This window comes from Orussus abietinus, unplaced genomic scaffold (genome assembly GCF_000612105.2).
Source record: "Orussus abietinus isolate OABI.00-Male unplaced genomic scaffold, Oabi_2.0 scaffold429, whole genome shotgun sequence".
Lineage (NCBI taxonomy): Eukaryota > Metazoa > Arthropoda > Insecta > Hymenoptera > Orussidae > Orussus > Orussus abietinus.
Genome location: NW_019394577.1, coordinates 50,869 through 72,504, shown reverse-complemented (window position 1 = coordinate 72,504; position 21,636 = coordinate 50,869). Strand labels below are relative to the sequence as shown.

At 41.2% G+C, this 21,636-nt stretch overlaps 1 protein-coding gene across 1 annotated transcript; it reads right to left on the bottom strand.

The window, feature by feature from the left end:
- Positions 1 to 3,512: 3,512 nt before the first annotated feature.
- LOC105703195 (IQ and AAA domain-containing protein 1-like) lies at positions 3,513 to 7,988 on the bottom strand. Its single transcript, XM_012431390.2, has 8 exons — positions 7,271 to 7,988; positions 6,913 to 7,065; positions 6,553 to 6,698; positions 6,243 to 6,431; positions 5,656 to 5,954; positions 4,987 to 5,524; positions 4,287 to 4,879; positions 3,513 to 3,959 (listed from the first exon to the last, which is right to left on the bottom strand). Exons 1-8 carry the CDS (start codon positions 7,414 to 7,416, stop codon positions 3,513 to 3,515), a joined length of 2,511 nt encoding a protein of 836 aa, XP_012286813.1. The 5' UTR covers positions 7,417 to 7,988.
- Between the last annotated feature and the right edge of the window lie 13,648 nt (positions 7,989 to 21,636).

Sequence of the window (21,636 nt, the reverse complement as noted above, 5' to 3'; positions counted from 1 at the left end):
ATTATATGGTGGATTCCACGGAAATATTTGACGCGAAACGACCATAGATATCGTTGTTTCTGAAATGCCCTGTCAATTTTCTAGAATGAAACGTGAATAAGTGGGTACCGACGAACTGTTGTACATAATGCGAGAGCGTTGTATTTTCTCCTTCGCAAAAGGAAGGTGAAAAAATGGTTGGTTTCTCGGCATTCTTGGAGTCCTCGGACGAAGGGTGCTCGCTCGCCCGTTGGCCGATTTCAAGCAGGAAGTTTCGCCCCGCTCTTGGGAAAGAAACGGCCGAGGCTTTCTTCCGTCGCGTTGGCTGGCGCAACGACGCAACGCCGTCTCCGTCCGCGTGGGCGTTCGGGTCCAGTTTTACGTGATTTCGTAACGACCGGCAGAACCGGAGATTTCATTCATCGTCGACCGATGGCCGACCGACGGCCGATTGGCGGGGGCGAGTGCCCATACGATCCTTCGCGACCTTCGTGGATCGCGACACCATGACTAGGGTAGTCGCCCATGAATCCTTAGCGTATCCTTTGATCCTTTTGTTCCGCCATGTGACTTTTGCCGCGGGCAATATTCATTTTTATAACATTCGTGGATTAAGGCGACGTTGCAACGAAAAAGTTTATAAAAATAAAAAATATGTTTCGGGACGCGTCGAGCCGCGGGGGAAGTGCCCAATCCGGTCCTCCGGTTCATCCCGGGCACATCCGTGCTTTTCTAAATCATTCATAAAGTCCCTCTGCCGCTTTCCGGCAGCGTTTCAACGAAATGACGAGAAATGACGAAAAATTCCACATGTAAAATACGAGTCGGTAGGTTGCCGTCGAGGCAGAGGAAAAGTCCCGCTCTCGAAGGAGGTTCGACGTTGCCGGCCGTAGGCCAAGTGGACGTACGGGGTCTCCGTGTGTCATACATGGCTATGCTATGTGGAAACCGAGAGACAGAGGAGGACGGTCTCCACGCGGGCACGCGTGCCGAGAGGGTGGGGGGGTTCCCGTGGGCACGAGTCGAGCTCCCGACGCAGTGCCCGGCTGGTACCCGATGGTACTCGGTGTCACCCGGTGTGTTTTCCCGGTTTGTGGTTCGAGCTGCAACGCTTGTCGGAAACGAGGTGAGTCAACGATTTCATTAACGCAAACCGATCATCGGTTTATCACATCGAGAGAGGTTCTCGTAATTTAACGGATTATTTGTCGGGAGAGTAGCGTTCCCTCGGGTTATCGTAGATGTTGCGTTGTAGCATTTAAGGTGAAGTGAAGCACCCTTCAGATCAGTCGATTCGAATACAACTCTTTTTCTTAAGGGTATTAGACCAAACTGTCCGAAACTTTGACACATCACTCCTGATCATCCAAGAATTGTCCTAAGTCATTGAAAATTTGGATTTTTCAAAAAAATTTTTTAACTCAGCCCAGACCAGAACCAAAATGGTATCGAGCTCTCATATTTCGATCGATATACAATCATCGAAGGCTCTGATATGAGAATCAAAAGGGTCAGGACAATTTTACAACAATTTAGAACACTCTGGTAATCGATAAACTCGCATTTAAACGGAATAAAGGCAAAAAAGTGTTGTTTGCGCTTGTATGCCAAAACGATGGGAATACGAGGTCTCGGAGTGAAGATTTAATTGACCTGGAAATCACAGATGGCGCAGGGGGTCCCTCTGCAGTCAATTAGGGCCCCAGAAAGCACGAATCCAGAGGATTTCTGGAGTTTTACTTCGATTTCTTTATAATTACTGTACAAAAATGACAGATGGAGTATGCCATTTGGTACAATATCCAATATAATCCGACCCAGCTGTTAATATAAAAACGAACGTCGGCAACGTAGGCATTTAGGAAAATCTTCTTTATCGACGTCGACCAAGTTCCTCGACGTGTTTCACTTCACCTTAAGGACGGGAAGTTCGGAGCGAAATCGTTATTGGTTTACATTACGAGGACGATTCGAAAGATAACAGCAAATTGACGATACGTCTCGAAACGAAAATTCAATAAGCACCCCGTACGTCCCTTCTCGTTCCCTGAACGAGTCGGTCGTCGACGGTCGAACGACTGAAATCTATCGGGCCGTTTGAACCTGACAGCATGCTCGTCAGGTTCAAACGGCCCGATAGATGAGATGCGTGGGTCGGTGTGTGAGCGGTCTTCCTTCCTCCGGGCCGCCGAAGATGGAAGCGGTCGGTCCGAGGGCGCGGAAACGGCGGGACGGCGCAAGCGCGCTCGGGTGAGTAGCGTTTTCGACATAGGGTGCGAAACCTCGCTTATCGAGTTCGCCGCGTTCAACTCGGAAAATGAGTTGGTTTAACGTTAAGCGTTTTACTGCATAGTCTTGCAACGATGCGGCAAATGAAAAAAGGTACGTTTAGAGAAAATTCGATCTGGCGGCGAATCGTCGATGTTGGGTGGTTGAGCGTAGAGTAAAGCGCAAGGGTAAAGTGACCCACGCGAGTTTGCGTTTCTTGTTTCGCCCTGGATGATTCATGGCGTCCGCGATGCGCATCCCCTTGCCTCCGAGGAATACAAGAAAATGTCCCGTAAAGATAAATCGTATCGCATAGACGAGACAAGGTCTGCCAGGAACGGACGGAGAGAGGAAAAACGAACGTAAGAAAGAAACGTTCGGTAACGTTAAGGCGTCCCATGGACACGCGATTGGAGTTAAAATTTTGAAGATCGAACGGGCCGCTAAATCCCTGGGACCGTATATAGGAAAAATTCTTTTTGACAATTGAAATTTCACGAGCATCGCGTTCTTTCATAGGGCTTTCCTAATCACGTGCCAAAGTTTCAAATGATTGGGTGCCCCCGGTTTGGAGAAGTTTCATTGATATCTTGACCTTTTTCAATCTACGTGTCAACGCTTTCGTATCGCCTTAATGCTACCCGTAGATCCGCGATAGCCAATCAAGAGAAAGAATTCTAAAAGGGTGGGTCCCGGACCCAGGTGTCCGCTGAGGTCGTTAATAACGGGTTCGGTTGGTTCCGACAATACCGACTGTACCGACGCCGAAGAAACGCATGAAGAAACGATTCGAACTGGATCGACCGCTTCGAAGCTTCATCAGGAATTCTTCTTCAGTTCTGCAGTTCTCATCTGACCCGCGAAGATGAGATCCAACCCCGGCGTTCTCACATGGAAAACGTGATTTCCTCGTAACGGATAAGGAAGCCGGGAGGATTCTGGTTCTTCGTCTCGGCCCGCCGCCATCTTCTTTTGATAATGACGCGATACATTTTATTCGCGTCTCCCGCGATACATTTTATCGCGTCTCCCGTTCGGTCTTCCTGACAATTTTCTTCTCTAATTCTTTTTTCCCCGTTTCTCAACGATAAGAAAGAAATATTTTATGTCCATTTTGTACTTTAAACCGATTCGAATGGGAGGAAACATGTGGTATTTATCCGGAAATATAGGATATCTCTTAGCCTTTCTTGAAACGAAGCAGTGCAAAGTCTGCTTCCTGTTCGCAGCGTTGTTCTTAAAGTAATTGTCCTTTATTAGGGGTTTTAATTCGTCTCTTTATCTCCCTTTTTCTCTGCGGCAGTTTCCTTTTCCGCAGCCAAAAGCTTAGCTCGTTTTTTGCCGAGTGGTGTTAGCCTCTGAAACTTTAAATATTGCTCTATAGCTTTTTGATCTGGGTCGGATAATTTCCAAAGTTCGTCAACTATTTCTTCGACTTGTAAAGAGTCATTCTTCATTCTTGCTCTCCTACGCGACGTCAAAACTTTTAAAATGACGTCTCGAACAAGTTCCAAGGGTAGACCTGCAGAAAACCTTGCCACTGTGGATACGTCGAAGTGTCTGTCCACTTCTGGATACTTCATCAACAGATTCGTGCAATAGAGATACATGCTATTGTAATCCGTATCCGGGATTATGATAAACTTGTCGTAAATCTTCTTGAAAGCTGCTCCCGCAGAGTAAGGGGCTGCTGAGGTCGCCAAGAAGAGGACCTAAAAGAAAAGAATCGTCACCTTAAAACCTTAAAGATTCGGTGAATATTTATGAAGGTGATCGTCCATGAAAATATTTGGCGTGAAACGCAACCGAGATTTTGTCACCTCCCATATTGATCTCTCACCGCGTTGCATAATCGTGGACCTTTAAGTAGTTTTCAAACCAAAGACTTTTCTAAATTGATCGCAGCATATGATTTCAGATATCACTTTTTATGAGTATATGACATTATATACTTTGCTTACTAAACCAGTAAATAATGTGCTAAACCGTGAACAGGATCGGGTGTAAACGATATTTTATATAATGCCCTTTCCATTCACCTGATCGCCAGGCTTGATGGCTTTGATAATTTTTTTGAAAAATGGCGCCAACCGTTTCGGCTGCGTGTGCTGCTCTTCGGGAGGTACCTTCTTCCACCACGGCTTTTCGCCTCCTTCGATATACACGATCGTAGGAGAATATTCTCTGGAGATTTTCGATACCATGTCGAAAAGCTCGGTCAGTTCTTTCTTCTCGAGAAATTGGCCCGCCAGAATGTTCGGGGTCAGGTCGATCAGGAGTGCTTCGAGTTCCGAACAAATGGCGTTGACGAGGAATTTTTTTCCATAGCGGGGAAGTCCGCATATACAAACCGAGCGCGACAGGGGCGCCATTTGGTGGGCCTCCTTAGAACCAAGTGGGAGAATGCAGTATTCCATTATAACGTGTTTTATTTCGCCCAATCGGTGCTGATAATCTCGAAATTCTAAACCAGCTTCGTAATTCTGATAGGATAAATCACCCAACCAGTCATCGAGGCGCACTTTCTGATACTTTCTTATCACCTTGTCTCTCACTAATTTCGATAAAATATCCTCTGCGGAGACGCCCTCTAGAGGGTCATTCTTTTCCTTCTTTCGTCTCGGTTTCTTCCCTGAAAATTAACTTTCTGGATGAATAAAAGCGATAAGAAAAATGAACGCGACCTTCTTAATCGAGCTGTCCGAATACCGCACTTTCTCTAACTCGAATTGGGCCCACCTTTTGGAGATTTCGGCATGGAGAATTTCTCTTTATAGCTGGCATGATCTTTCGTTAAGGCCTCGTTCAGCTTGCCCAGCTCCAGCCTCATTTGTTCGTCGACGTTCTTTCTAGTCTCAATCTGTATTCCGTGGCACAGTTGCTCTTGTATCGGATCTATGTATATTTGGTCGCGAGGATCGTAAACGTCGTCCCTGAGGCTCCAATTCTTGAACTCTTCATCGGCTTCTTCCAAAATGGCCAAAGCTTTGGATTTCGGCATTCGCCATCCAAGTTCCTTCGCCTTCGCCTTCGCTTCCTTCGTTTCTTTCGTTTTCTTCGTTTTCTTTTCCCTGCCCTTCTTTTTGCTCTTCTCGAACTGGTCGATTAAGTACTCTTCGGGGGTTAAGGTTTGACCGGTTACTACCAAAATGCTTCCCCCTATCTCTTCGGGAGGGTACACGTCGAAGAATCCCAATTCATTGTACCAGTACATAAACCATTCCCGGATTTCTTCAGCGATGTCTTCCGCAAGTCGTGGGGCCATCGTTTGGCCGAGCTAAAAGTAAATTAAAGAAATAATTTGGAACGAACGTTTAGATTGCGATTTTTCGCGGTTTTTCAAGAGTAGAATGCATCGCTTAAGCAATATTTAGCATCCCGGATTTCCATTTCGTCGCAAGATTCTACCCTATTACGCTCTTCAGCTTTTTTGTCTTCGACTTTCTGCAGAGTTTGCGGCTGTTGTTCCATCCTTCTGCGGAAATTTTCCGCGTCCTTTTTTAAAGCTTTTTCCCGAGTATTACTCGATATTGTCATGCTCATCAGCTCTTCCATTTCTGCCAATCTTCTTTGCCGTTTTCTATAAGCGACGAGCTCTCTCCAAGCTCTTTGAATTTTCAGAGTAGCGGCAAGTTTAACGCTTTTCCTGACATTTTTCTTCCCTGGTGTTCCTGGCGTCGCTTTTTGTTGATCGTTGGACTCTTCGGCTGAAATATGAAAATTATGAACGAGCACCTTTCTGGAATTGATGCCGTTACGCGCTTTCCAGTTTGACCTGTCCTCGAAAATTCGAAAATCAATAAACCTCTTTGAAAAATTACTTATAATTTTTAAAATCATTTCACTTTTTAAAAACATTTCGAGATTCCGAAAGTGACGCAGAATTTTGTCAACATTTTTGGTATTTTATAAGCCTATAGAAATCTGCATTGGAGCTAAAATGTATTTGGCATGAAACTCTATCGGGTTTTTAGACGAAGGAAATGACCGTTTACCAATATTAATCTCTCCAGATTCTTTTTCATCGTCTGGTTTTTCCGTTCCGATGTCTTGCTTCCCTTCGATTACTTTTTCTTCTGGTGCTATCAGCGTTCTCGATTCGTTATTCTCTCTTAATGGTGTGATTATGTTCGGTGTAATCGTGGGATGTGATAAGATATCACCAGCCATCTCAGTTGGTTGTTCTAATGAAAAATTGCATCAAAAAATAATTTTTTTGTTTAATTTTCCTACTCTCCCGGAGAACGTTAAATGTCATATTTTATCGACATTATATATTAATGATAAATGAAATTTCATATTTACCGATACCTCCTTTGGTACATAAATCATCGATATCTTGTTTTCTTCGATCTAAAATTTCCCTCCGATCTTCGATGTAACTTCGAGGAGTCGAGATGTTTAAATCATCCGGAGTCCATTTGTTTGCAATTAAATAATTATCTGACCATCTAGGAATTAAGTTTAATAACTTAATTAATGAATCTAAAACAAATTATCAACAAGGAAGACTTCTCATCCATATTAAATGAGACAAAACTAGAAGAACCAAAATTGTTCAATTAAATAGCGCGAGTGATTATGCAAATAGAAAATATAAATATCTAAACGTTTCATGTGTTAATATGAAATCATTCGTATTGTAAGAAAATGATCCATACTTACAGGTAATCCGAAAAAATCAGCTTGGCAATTTCCTGTTTGTATTCTAACATCCGACCTATACAACCATCTAATATTTGTTTAATTAATTGTCTTTTCTGAGACTGGATAATTTGGTCGTAACATGTAATTAAACGTTTTAGAAGTTCTCTATACCTGGAATATAAATGTACTAATCGAATTAACCCTGTAAAATATAGTTGATCCTCGTTTCAATTAATTAATTTTTAAAAGTAACTCTTTCATTAGCTGAGTTTATCGATATTTCAATTTGTTATCATTTGTCAAGATAACGATTTGAAATCATCCGAAAGAAACTTTATAATATGTGTTATCGTTTATATTTAAAGTGTAATCTTACATTAGATACATCGGAATTAGTCTTTGTAAACATTGTTCCGGTTGTTTGATCGGTTTTAACCCTTGTATTTGCTTATCCAAATGTAAGATTTTCTCGAAATCTTGTCGCGTCTCCAGCCATAGTTTGGAATAATAAGAATTAGACATTCTGTTACTTCTGTAAGAATTTCATTTCAAATATCTGTGTTCATTTTACTTATAAAATTTATAGGCAAGGGATACGGTCAATTTTCGTCCGTCTCCAAGAAGTTATGGAAATGGTAAAAACAAAAAACAAAACGGTAGATGTTCTGAAATTTTCTAATATATAGAACATGTTGAATACAGCGTTCAAATGTTACAATTCTCAGTTAATTTGAATCATTATTTAAAACCGGCAATAACTTTTTAATCATTTCTTTCAGGATGGTGGAAACATTTCTATTACTGCTTCTGGTGGTGGCCTTAGTGGCGACATCTTCGGACATTTCGGAGGACTATATCAGCGCAACGACTACATCGCAATCTCCGACCAACGAAACATCATAGAAACCACCAGAAGTTTCAACAACCATGGCCGCCAACCTTTCCGATACAGTCTGGAAATGTCCAATTATAACCAACAATGCCGTGGAGTGCTCCTGTGACTTTCCACATACCTTGAGATGTACCGGGGACAGGAGTGCGTTGGAAGTATGAAATAGTTCACTGAATAATTTAATAAGTATTCAGTAAGAATATGCAGAATGTGATTGTAAGAGCTAAACGTCGATTTATTTTAAAAAATGTCTATGATTCTCACGAATAATGCCAATTTTCTTTTTAAGGCCCGGTTTTACAACTCGAGTTAAGCGGAGATTAATTGGTATTCAGCGGGGTTTATATCGGGTGCAAGATGCGAGTCCGCAAGAGCGAACAAAAACGTAGAATAATCGCAGCGGCAGTAATAACATTTCTATTTTCACAAAGAGATAAATATTTGATTACTTAATGAAATGTATATGCGTATGGACGTTTATGTAACACGTATGCCCAGAGCGAAAAATGTACTCTCCAGGAGAAATTAATTACTTGCGGCAATCTAAATGTTCCTTGCTAAGGAAATTTCTTGGCTCCAGTAAAATTGATTTTATAAGAATCATCAGTGTCGCAATCCAAGTGACGGCAAGTTAATATGAAGGGAAAATGATTTAATGTACGAAATTGGTCTCGAGCGTTGAGAATATATATTAATGGAAGTTATCGCACGTTTCGGATGGATTGTTGTATTGAACCAGACACACTGGTAATTCTATTAAATTGTAGTATGTTACAAGAATGTTATTAATTCTTTCAAAGTCTTTCACTTTTCGAAGTGAATCAACTATCCTCGCTAACAGATTTATGAATAAAAACGGTAACGACGATAAGTCACGCAGACTCTGTGAATTGATTACTGCTTTTGTAATTTGCCTTAATTNAACACTTATCGAAAATCGCTCCCATATAAACACACGTCAACATTTTATCTTTGCAACGAGCACTCGTTGAACCCGATCGGTTCAGAAATACGTTCAGAATCGTTGTCCCCGTGAGACTCTGCAAACCGCTGGAGTGGTGAGCGCCCTTAAAGGCGGTAGCCGCTACCTTTCAAAGGGGTGATTGCGATTCTAAGAACTTTTTTTCAGCTGTCATCGATCAGAAAATTCGCGGTACAGATATCGACCGTAGTTCCGCGAATTTTTCGACTTCGGAGAATTAGCTCTACGTTCCAGAACGTTCGAGAGACCCAGGAGGCGATGCAACGGGGACTTCTCGCCCTTGCAGCCGCCTCGATCCTCCCCGTCGATTCCTGGAATATGCCCGCATCGTTCTGACGTCCGCGCGCCGATTTCAGACTGCAGCGTTCCGACATCCGCAAGCCGATTCCAAAAATTTCGTCGGCACCTTTTGGAGTCCTTTCGATCGCGTGAGCGTAAGGAGCAGCCTCGCAATTACATGTTAGAACTTGTTCCACAAGTATCAGATCCGAAGATTCCGAGATTCGCTATTGGTTCTTAGACGTATCGGATTTCGTTATAGTTTCGGTGTCAAATTACGTAAGTGAGGGTACCTATAAATTAACCTTTGAGCTTAATCTCATCATAGCTCCGAGTCAATCCTCACCGAGCGATTACAGCCCCAGATAGAAAAATGAAAAATAGCAAGCAATGTACTAAGCTGATTAAAATTATAGAGGAGGCGTATCGTCTCCTGGACCGATGTTCGTCTACGGAGCATGATAAATGGATCAGATTTGGGACGCAAAATTTACGTCTATTGAATAAAATACTGAGATGGAGTGCTCTCTCGGTGGGAGAGAGGACACGCATCTCAACGACGATTTCGATACTGAAATCGCTCGGCGAAAAATTCAAAGAACGACGAAAGAAGGGTCATGGCGTTGCGGGACACAGGAGAAGAGATCGAGTCCGCTGGAACGATCTGGAGTCCGCGTTCAAATCGAGAGTAAGGACCGGGGTGATCGTCAACCTGCAGCACAAGGACTTGAAACGGTTCCTGGAGGATTCGAAGAAGCTGATCATCGTTCGACTAAGGAACGCTCTCCAGAAGGAGGGTAACGTGAAGGTGAACGTTGTGCTGTGCTGTAAATTTGAGACGATGAAAGGCGGTGAAACAGTTGAAGAGATGAAGTTCTTCAACACGAAGAATGAAGTCATTCTTCCGGCAACGAACATCGAGCAGTGGTTCGACGAGCACGCGAAGAGCAAACTGTTGGTCGACATCGAGGATTTCCAGGAAAGAGAGTCGGGCTGGTCGTTAACCGAAATCATAAATTTAATGGTGAACGCTAACAAATACGTGCCGTTACGTGTCGGCATATCCACGTACGTCGAACTTCTGAAAGATATACAAAATAGGAAAGCCGTCGTGAACGTTAGAAACAACGATTCATTTTGTTTTCTGTGGACCGTTACGTCAGCCCTTTTTCCCGCCACTAGTCATGTAAGTCGTGTAAGTTCGTACCCACATTTCGGTTCAGTATTAAAACATGAAGGTCTACATTTTCCGATGAGTGTAAAGGATATCCCGAAGTTTGAAAAATTAAATGGATTAGCAATTAATGTTTACGGGATTGAGTCAAGTGGTAGGAAAAGTGAAATAATTCCATTTTACTTGAGCAAACAAATCTCAGATAAATCCACAATTCATCTGCTCATGGTAGAAAGTAAAATTGAGGATGATGGTGATGATGGTACAGGACTCCATTCAAGAAATACAGTGTATCATTTCGCGTGGATCCGAAATTTGTCATGTCTACTGAGATCCCAAATTACTAAATATAAGCACGACATTAAATTATGTGATCGGTGTCTGTGTCATTTTGTAACGACGAATTCTTTCGAGAAACATAGACTCGAATGCATGAATATGAATAAGTGCCGAGTCGTTTTACCGAGCGAAGAGGAGAAAATCTTAAAATTTACAAATTACAAATACCAAGAAGCCGTACCTTTCGTTATATATGCCGACATTGAATGCATGTTGGAATCAGTTACCAACACCGCTCAATCGACAAACACGATACCGTATCAAAAACATACCCCGTATAGTATCGCATGCTATCTGCATTGTACCTTTGATGAGTCGTTATCGAAATTTAAAATTAATCGCGGAGAGAACTGTATACAGTGGTTTATGGACGAGCTACGGGAATTAGCACAATCTTTGGAATATTACCATAAACGCGTCGTTCCTATGGAACCACTTAATACTACGCAGATACAAGAATTTGAATCTGCAGCGTTTTGTCATATCTGTAACAAACCCTTTACACCTCAGGATGTCAAGCATCGAGATCACTGCCACTTTACAGGCAAGTATCGCGGTCCTTCACATCCGGGGTGTAATTTGAATTATAAAAATTCGCACACCGTTCCCGTAGTTTTTCATAATCTATCAGGCTACGATTCACACTTTTTGATTAAAGCTTTAGCCAATTCTTTCGATGGCGCGATTCGTCTATTACCGGTAAATAAAGAGAGATATATAGCATTTACAAAGAGCGTCAAAGGTACGAGCATTAACTTTCGTTTCATTGATTCGTTTCGGTTCATGGCCAGTAGTATCGAAAAATTATCGTCTTATCTAGACGATTCCAAGAAATTAATTACGCGTAAACACTGCAACAGCGTACAGGAATTTCAACGTTTGACTAGAAAGGGTGTTTTTCCCTATGAATACATCGACAGTTGGGAGAAGCTTGAAGAAACTCAGCTACCTCCTAAAAGAAAATTTGTCTCAAAATTAAACAACGAAGAGATTTCTGAAAATGATTATTTACACGCGAGCAACGTTTGGCAAACGTTTGATATTAAAACTTTAGGTGAATATTCGGATTTGTATCTGAAGACCGATGTGCTACTCTAAGCTGATATTTTTGAAAATTTCAGACGCAAATGTTTTTCCGCGTACAAATTGGATGCTCTACATTATTTTACGGCACCCGGTCTAGCCTTCGACGCTATGTTAAAGTGTACGGACATCGAACTCGAACTTCTTGATGATGAGGAGATGTTATTGTTTGTCGAGAAAGGTATTCGCGGCGGCGTGGCTCAGTGCTCTAACCGATACGCCAAAGCGAATAACAGATACATGGGAGCTGATTTCCATACGAGTAAGAATGAATCGTATCTAATGTATTACGATGTAAATAATTTGTACGGGGCCGCCATGAGTCAATTTTTACCCTTCAACTCGTTCGAGTGAGAACAAAATTTCGGTGAACTCGATATTCGGAATATTTCCGATACTTCCTCCATGGGGTACATATTCGAGGTTGATCTAGAGTGCCCCGAATCGCGTCAGGAAATTTTTAAAGATCTGCCTTTATGTCCCGATCATTGCGCACCTCCCGGCTCGAATACGACGAAATTAATGACGACGCTTCTACCGAAGAAAAGATACGTTATCCACTACCGAAATTTAAAGCGATGTTTAAGTTTAGGCATGAAATTAAAAAAAATTCATCGAGTTCTTAAATTTAATCAAAGTTTTTAGTTAAAGAAATACATTGATTTAAATACAGAATTACGAAAAAAGTCTCGTAACGATTTCGAAACAAATTTCTATAAATTAATGAATAACGCAGTTTTTGGAAAAACGATGGAAAACGTTAGCAGTCGAAAAGACATCAAACTCGTTACCAAGTGGGATGGGGGGTACGGCGCGAAGCTCTAATTGGGAAACCAAATTTTTCATAGCTGCATCATCTTCGACGAGGATATGATGATAATCTAAGTGAATCGAACGCAGATTAAATTCAACAAACCCATCTATGTAGGATTTTGTATTTTAGACATCTCTAAAACTTACATTTATGACTTTCATTACAATTATATTAAGCCGACGTTCGGGGAGCGAGCAAAATTATTGTACACTGATACGGATAGCTTACTGTACCACTTTACCGATATATGAGCCGCTCAGTGCACACATCGACTAACTCCACTTTTTGAAAAATCTTAAATTTAGGTGTCAAAGCACTTGGTACAGTCATAACTTGTTATATTTATAATATCTTTCCTGATTAATAGAGATTAACACCATTAAACGGCAAAGTTTTTTTTGGCATTGAATAATAATTAATTTATTTCAGAAGCCATTTTGATTCACCCCATACTCTAATGTAAATCGTAGGCGAATAGTTGGCAGTATAGTATTATTGGATTATCTGTTGCGGCCGTACATCGACGCTTTTTTTTTTTAAACAACCGAAGATGCTTTTCCCCTTTCAACAATATGAGTAATAAAATCGCATCAGCAAACAGATAGAAAGAAGCGCAATGCAGACGGTAGTTAGTATAACGGTGATCTCTCACGCTGAATGTTACCGTATACTTCACCAATATTACACGGACTACATATTTTTTGGTCTTTTCAACATTACTCCCTGATTGTTTTTAAAGAATTGAATATTATACCGTTATAATCAAGATGAGTGAAACTAATAACAATGTAGATGTGGAAAGCAGTGATGATTCTTCAATACGATTTATCAGCAGAAAGTCTGGTACAAGAAGACGTTTATCGTGTTTCTCGGATTCACCCGATTGCAACAGTACAAGTTCCCCAACAAACACATCGATTGGGAGGAAAAGAAGTCGTAATCCTGATAAATGGGCACGAAATTTACAAAAGCATAACGGAACAAAAGGTTTGGCATACAGGAATAGGGGAGGAAATTTAATACCTGCAAAAACATTTGTCGATATAAAATGCAGATGCCGTCAGAAGTGCAACCAACAAATCCTTTCGGATGATAGAGAGGCTGCCATGGAGGGATTTTATAGTTTACATAGTGAACTTGACCAAAATATTTACCTAAGAGGTTGTATTAAAGTTAACGAAATAAAAAGAAGGCGCCCCACGAATGAAACTAAAGAACGACGATTACATTCTTTTACATATTACTTGCGAAAATACAGACGTGATATTCCCGTTTGCAAGAAATATTTTCGAGACACTTATCAGGTGAGTGATGGGCGGATATACAAATGTTGTTCTAAAGAACAACTTACATCTTTGGTTGATCAGCGCAAAGGCCGTGTTCCAAGCAATAAAATAGATGACACAAATGTTATAAAACATATAAAGTCATTTCCAGCCTACAATAGTCACTACACCAGAGCGCATAATCCAAGACGACAATATTTAAATTCTGACTTAAATATTAACACTATGCCGTCCGCGCGTCTAATCTAGATTTTTTCGTGTCGTGCCGGTGCAACTGACTTACATAATTTCGTGGCACCAACGTGGAGCTACCGGCACTTACCCGATAGTTTTTGCATGGCACAAACGTGGAGCCACCGGACGTCATAGTGTTAAGAAGATGTATGAACTATACGTCACAGAATGTGAAAAGGAAAACGTAGTACCAGTGAAAGAAAAATATTACTATAATGTGTTCTCTACAAAATTTAATTTACATTTTAAACAACCATCAAAGGATACGTGTCAAACTTGTGATGCTTTGCAAATAAAAATTCAATCTTCAGACGACGAGGGAATTAACCCCTTGCACTACTTTCGCGAGTCAGACTCGTGATGAAAATTTTGTGCCAAACTTGAATATCACGAGTCAGACTCGTTGCTACAATTCCATGCCAAACACGAATATCACGAGTTTGACTCGTGGTCCTAATATCGGGCCAAGTATGATTATCTCGAATGGAATTCTGTGTCCCCATATAGGCCACGAATTAGATAGGGGATCGTGTTCCTTTTCGCGATACAGATAACATCTCTACTCGGCGAGACCAAGAAAGTTTCAGTCGTTCTTCAGTTTGTACCATTTCGTTGTACGAGGTGCATACGCTTTAAACAGCTTCCTTTACAGAACGTATTATTCTTCAATATTTATAATTTTACCAAGCCCATCACCATGTATAAGAAAAGAAGTAAAATTGGTAAAAAATCACGTACTTCGCGGGAAAGTAAGAGTAGTGAAAGAGTAAAAGGTCATAAGAGTAGAAGTCATAAACAGTAATGAGAATTCTGATGACAGCAGCGTCATTGTGCCAGTGGTGAACCGTGCAAGAAGATTAATTATATCTGACAGTGATGAAGAGGAAAATCCTAGACCTGATTTGAGTGTTAACTGGAATTGGAAGGAAACTGATAATACTATTAAAATTTGGGAATATTCCGACTCTCATGGTGTAAAAGACTATGTTTTAGATCAGTTAGAGACACATGACGGATTATTAGATTAATTTTTTTATTGTGTTCGACGACAGTTTCTGGGACATTGTCGTTACGCAAACAAATCTTTATGCCCAACAAATAATGAGCAATGGGAGAAGAAGGAAAGTGGATGATGGTTGGTTTCCAGTCACCAAAGATGAGATGTTGGCTTATTATGCGTTGTGTGTTTTGATGACGCAAGTCAAAAAACCTAATAATGCATTGGTCTAAGCGGAAAGTGATAGAAACTCCTATATTTGGTATAGTAATGACGTTGAAAAGATTCACTCAAATATCGCGATGCTTGCATTTCGCAAATAATATAACGGACCACTGCAACGACCGCCTTCACAAGATAAGACCAATTGTCAATTATTGGAATGACAAATTTAGTAAGATTTACACACCAGATCAACATATAAGTATTGATGAGTCATTAATGCGATATAAGGGCCGCTTAGCATAGAAACAATTTAATCCATCCAAACGAGCCAGGTTTGGAATAAAAATATATAAACTATGTGAAGCAAAAAGTGGATTCTACAGCAAGTTTAAAACATATATTGGCCAAGATAAAATTAACCCAAATGACAGTGCATCGGAAAATGTTGTGATGGAATTGACAAAACCGGTAGTAAATAAAGGATACACATTGTATATGGACAACTGGTATTCCTCACCCGCTCTCTTTCTAAGATTGCACACTCAAAAGACAAATGTTATCGGCACCGTGCGTAATACCAGGAAAAATATGCCGAAAGATCTTGCACCAAAGAAATTAAAACCAGGAGAATATCTATACAGAGCCTGCAATGGGTTGTTAGCTGTAAGATGGAAAGATAAACGTGATGTTTATATGTAGGAACCAAACATGCATCTGTAGAATTGATCGAGGTGAGGGACAGACACGATAGGACCAAATTGAAACCCAATTGCGCGATTGAATACAACAATGGAATGGGTGGATTTGACCTCAATGACCAAATGTTGGCGTGTTTCCCCATTATAAGGAAATATCTTAAGGGTTATAAAAAACTCTTTTTTTACATGTCCGACATGGCTCTATTTAATACATTCATCATAAAAAAACAATTACAAGATTCAGGAAGACAATCATATGTGAATTACAGAATAGATATAGCCGAGGCAATTTTAAAATATGTTCAGCTGTCTGACTACACAAGACGCTTGGTATCTGCAGGAAGTGAAACACCAATACGCTTACAGGCACAATATTGAACTCATCTCGCTGTTACGTCCCACCGTAATCTAGTAAGAGGGTAGGCTTTATAATTTAAATTTTAAATTAAGGTTAGAGGAAGCGAGCCCTGCACCGAAACGGAAGTAAGGTGCAGAGCTGGCATTCCGGAGATATGCACTGGCCCACCCGGGGGCCGAAGTCGACGCGCCGTCGGAAGATCCCCGGGCGCGAAACCCCGCGTCAGCACCGGGTTCGTTGTCCTGGAGGCGCTACCGAGCTCCAGAGATTTGAAGACGCAGCAGAAAATGGGTCTCACCTAGGAGGGCCTCTTGCCCCTTCTCCTAGGCCCGCGAGACCGCGGAAAACCTGGAGCTCGACCGGGAGCGCACTCCGTTTGAAAATTTTGAATAAACCACATCGGCCAGTGACCAGCGAACCCCGCAAAAAAAAAAAAGAAAGGAGAACCGCCAAGGAAGATAGAAGGGATACCGACCCCGAGCCAAGGATAAGTGGAGGCTAGTGACGCCTAAGAGGACAGGTTACACCCCACCGAAGGTTAGAATCCTGATTATTTCTATTTCGATTGTCGCGGCCGACCTCTCCCCCATTTTGTTACAAATTTCCCGGTCCAGGAACGTAATCGGTTTCGCGTCGGTTTGCTCTAATTCACAAATTTTATCCGGGAGTCGAAGCAGTGACGGAAGTTTACGCGATTCACGCGCGGTTTTATTTCTAATTAAAGCAAGATATTTACTCTGGGCGAATTATCGGTATTATTTTCGTTGCTGAATCCGTCGTCTAGATTTTAAATTTTGAGAATTATACTAAATTCCGGATTAATTAAGATTTGTACGATGTTCATTTGTGGAACTTTGTAGAATTAGATTGTCTCATCCGACTTAGTCGCGTCTCATATAATGTGGAATTCCTGATCCTGGACCTAGGTCTAATCTTGATATATTCGGTTATATGTACAGTAATTAAAATTTCTGAAATATTATATTTGTCCCTGCGAAGTATGATGGAATTTGATAGTGCAAATAGAATGTCGCCCGAACTTGTAACTGATGTCAACCATTGAATTTTGAACATTTCGTTGGATTTTATTGTAAAGTGGTTCCCTCCTAACATTAAGCGATCCCGCAGTTGTTCCTCGTAATATTTTATTGAGATTTGATTCGAATGGTCTATTTCCTGATTAACTTTAATTTATAAATTTGAAGTTTGCTTTCTGTTGAATCTTAATTAAGCCCTATGCTAATTAATTGCTGATTGTTTTATATAGAAGTCATACTCTTAAAATTTGGTTTGAATTTTGGTATAACACCACAAGTGACAACTCATTCCTGATCTTTGAAATTCGATACTCGTTCCCCACCTCTACCCTTTTAAGGTTAATTGCTCTTCCCTACCTTCATCTTTTAGAATTGATGTTTATTTTCTAGCCTTATCTTTGATATTCGATACTTCGTTTAAATTGTGATGTTCGATTTCACCCTTTAGTCGTTGCAGCCTGATATTTGTCTCGCCCCTTTCCCCTTGAAAGTTGAAGGATTTAATTTCTAGTTCGCCCCCGCACCTTGATATTAATCCTTGCTCTCAACCTTCATTCCTGAATTTTGACATGCACCTTGTTTTCAACTTCGATTCGAATCTCGGGATTAACCTTCGTTGTTGAACTGTATCGCTGGATTATGATATTGAATTTCGGATTTTAATTTCTTTCTCTGAAATATGACTTTCATTAGTAAATTTTAATGTTGAGATTTTGTTTAGAGTCGTCATCTTTGGATTTTGACTTTGGTGTGTTACAAATTGTTATTTATCGTTAAATTTTGTTCTTAGTTCCACTCTTGAATCTACCTATTGAATTCTGTCCCTAAGCAAAGGGGTTCCCTGCAACACCTAAATTTTGTAATCTTATTCCTAAGCATTCACTTGCAAATCTGATCGCGAGCTTATCTGTAGATTTTATTCTTAAAATATGATAAAGTAATACCTTCCTAACTGTATTTTCGGGTTCAATATTTTCTGTTGATTGTTCTGCCTATTTCACGGATCCTGGTTCGCTATTGTAGTGAAGCTTACTGTTGCTTCCCCACCTTAGAGAGACTAGGGGGACCTCCCCCTTCGGTTTTACTAAGGTAAGTCTGCGAGTCGAAATTCCGACATTTACAAATTTACTGTGTATTTTTACTTGCGATATCCATGGTCTCTATTAATCCTAATTGATGTTGACGAAATCGACCCCATACTGTTGAGCGATTTGTACGTGTAATTGTGGATAAATTTTATTTTGTTCCCTATCAATAAAACTTGTTATTATTGAACCCCTAGCTTTGATTATTTCCGCCTTGACCCTCTGTGTGCCCCAGTCCCTGGCTCGACGATTAAATTCGTGGCCTAAAAGGGGGTTTGTTGATCCGCGCAGCAGGTAAGCTGATCTGGGGCGGATCAATAAATTGTTACTATTTTGACGTAACATCGCAAAACATATTGATCCAACTACTGCAAAGCAACATCCAACTAGGATGTGTAAAGTGTGTTACAAACACAATCGACGAAGTGAAACGACGTGGGAATGCTCAAAATGTAAGGTGGCCTTGCATGTGCCGAACTGTTTTATAACGTATCATACCAAGCAAGATTACTAATTTTAGACTCGTAAGTATTTTTTAACTTAATAGTTTATTGATATTTAATTGTTTATTTGTATTTTTGTTTTTCATTTTTAGATCTGGTGAAACTGATATTGATTTCATTTAAAATATTACTACCGTGGATTTGCTTTCACTTATACTTACCCCACTATTATTTAATCATATTATTATTACTTATACAAAATTTGTTTCAATGATATGTAATAAATAAAGTATTTCTTAAAAGTTTTTGATGCAAATTCATTTGAATTTCCAAACACCTCTATCGCGTATAGTAAATACGAGCGGGACTATGTAACTTGTCAGTCGTAATGTGTCGTGTTTCAAAGTGCGCCACTCGAACTCCGCAGCTCAGCCCCTCCCCACAACCATTTCGGCGGACAAGTTTGACACGGCTTTTTCAGAGTTTTGGCGTAGTGCAAGCGGTTAATGAAACATGACGATCCCGAGCCACCGCATCTGTACAAAGCTTCTGTTTTGAGCGTGGCTAAATCAGAATATTTGAAGACACAATATATGCACGAAGCAATTACGGCACTGGGTATAATGAAATCGCATAATTTGGTGAACATCATTCACAATATCGGGTTAGATCCATTTTTTGTTCACTATTGGACTAGCCATCAAATCAATGCGTACAGAACGTATGCCAGTAAGCAACATAGCTGCATAGCTATAGATTCCACCGGCAGCATAGTTAGGAGGGTGGAGAAACCTGATCGCGGTACCTCCAAACACATATTTTTGTATTTATGTGTGATCAATTATAAGGAGGGGCAATTTTCTGTTGGTCAAATGATCACAGAAAGTCACCATACCCATTCCATACAATTTTGGTTGATGGAGTGGATACGGTCTGGCGCACCTTATCCGAAAGAGGTAGTAATGGATTCGTCACGAGCCTTACTAGCGGCCGCAGTTCGTACGTTTACGGGACATTTCACAATAGAAAGATATGCAGATGCCTGCAAAGGTTCGACAATGCCGCCTTGTTACATCAGAATTGATGTAGCACATTTTATCAAGATGTATGAGGTGTTTTTTAAAGCGATTAGCACACCGCATCAAAGTCTTTTATTTGGCGGTCATTGGCCAATTAATTCTGGCGAGAAATTTGGAAGATGCCAAACAAATTTTGCGAGCGCTCTTCACCGTTTCACAGTGTGAAACGGACGGAAATTTGACTTGTGGTCGAATGTCAAGATGCAAGCAAGAAAAAAATTTACTGAAAAAATTAATTTCAGGGACCGAGGTAGGTCTATAAATTATTGATCTTTAAAATTGATACTACCTCATGTACACTACGAGGTATATGGTGTTACGGGGCGGCCGAGCGGATGCGAGGCCGGGGTAATTCGGATGGAGATTACCCAAATCTTGCGCGTAACGGTTATTTTGAGTTTGTGAGGAGATTGATCCGAGCGGCTAGATCAATTCCTCTGGTGGGATCTAGGAGAGTGAGGAATAAAAAGGGGGTGCGAACGAAAGGCTATGTGGCGATAAGGGTTGTATTTATTCGTACGCGAGGTTTGAACTACAGTCAGCTGTGAGGAGCGCACGAGGTGCCTTGACCTAATTTCTCTGGATTAGTATACTTCCGCGTCGCGGAGGTTCGGGTGTCGCGATAGCGCGCTTTAGCGGCGGCAGGTTACTGGACGCCGGAGTGCTGACGCGGGAATTCTTGATATTTTAATGGTGGTCTGCGCGTGATTCTATCTCGCGATGCTGAGATTCGAGCTCAGCTGTTAAAAGTAAATTGATGGGTTCTTAATCTATCCGGTTAACCGGAGCAAGGCATGGAAATCGCGATAATGGTTAGTATTCGGTTTTGGTCGGAGATGAAGGGTTAATAAGTAAACTAGAATGAAAATGAGGATGAATCGAGCTTGCGAAGAATCCTCTACCTGGCTTGTTCAGCGGCCGTAATCGGTGACAGTCTCTTTTGATCGACCCGGTCGGATGACAGTGCGTGAACACCTTCGTCCCGTGGCGTGCCCTAGGGTTGGAGGTCTCCTAGAAGCCTCCCGTCCAACGGAAGTCGCAGTGCCGCCGTCTAGTCCTGACTCGGTGGCTGGATCGCTGGAGTACCGGATGGCGCTACTGCAGCTCGCAGGATAGTGGTCCTTGGCAGGGAGTCCTATGGTCTCGGTCTCTGACTCGCTAGGAACGGAGTACCGGGGCCAGGAGCTCCACTCGAAGTTTCGATGACGACTGACGTTGACTTATCACAAATTGACTAAAAGACTGACTAGCCCTGACTTCTGATCGGACTGCTGGTTTTATTAGCAGGATATTCCGATTGGTGGGGGTTTCCTAGGGCGCAGGTGAGGGTGGACTTCGGAGTCGTGCTGATGCGTTGCGGAGTCATCAGGTTGTCATCAGGTTGGAGCCGTTTGGCCGGTGAACTCGTGGAATTCTTTCGCAAGAGTTTCGCGTTTCTGTACTCGGATTTCCACGGCCGACTGCGGTTAATAATAAAAAAAACGGATTTTTTCCTATTTTAGGGTACGGAAGGTGCCTACGTAACAATGGGGGAAAAAAAAAACTAAATCATTAAATACTAAAAAATTTCAGACGTACTTTTTCTGCATGTTGCACCGTATCGAACAAGAAATTGTAATACATTTCACGTACATTTCATGTACATTTCACATCGAATATTATACTTGCCGAAAGCTCAATGTCAATTTTTCTTCAGACTTTTAATTGTAAAACATAATACGGTAGAATGACTAATTTATTTGAAATTTGTATTTCAATATACCTGAATTGAACGACATGGCAACTTCCAAGGGCATG

Coding starts and splice junctions, on each gene's coding strand:
- LOC105703195 (XM_012431390.2), bottom strand. CDS start 7,416: ATGTCTAATTCTTATTATTCCAAACTATGGCTGGAGACGCGACAAGAT. Junction 4,880..4,986: donor CATGCCGAAATCTCCAAAAG/GTGGGCCCAATT, acceptor GTTAATTTTCAG/GGAAGAAACCGAGACGAAAG. Junction 3,960..4,286: donor CCATCAAGCCTGGCGATCAG/GTGAATGGAAAG, acceptor CTTTTCTTTTAG/GTCCTCTTCTTGGCGACCTC.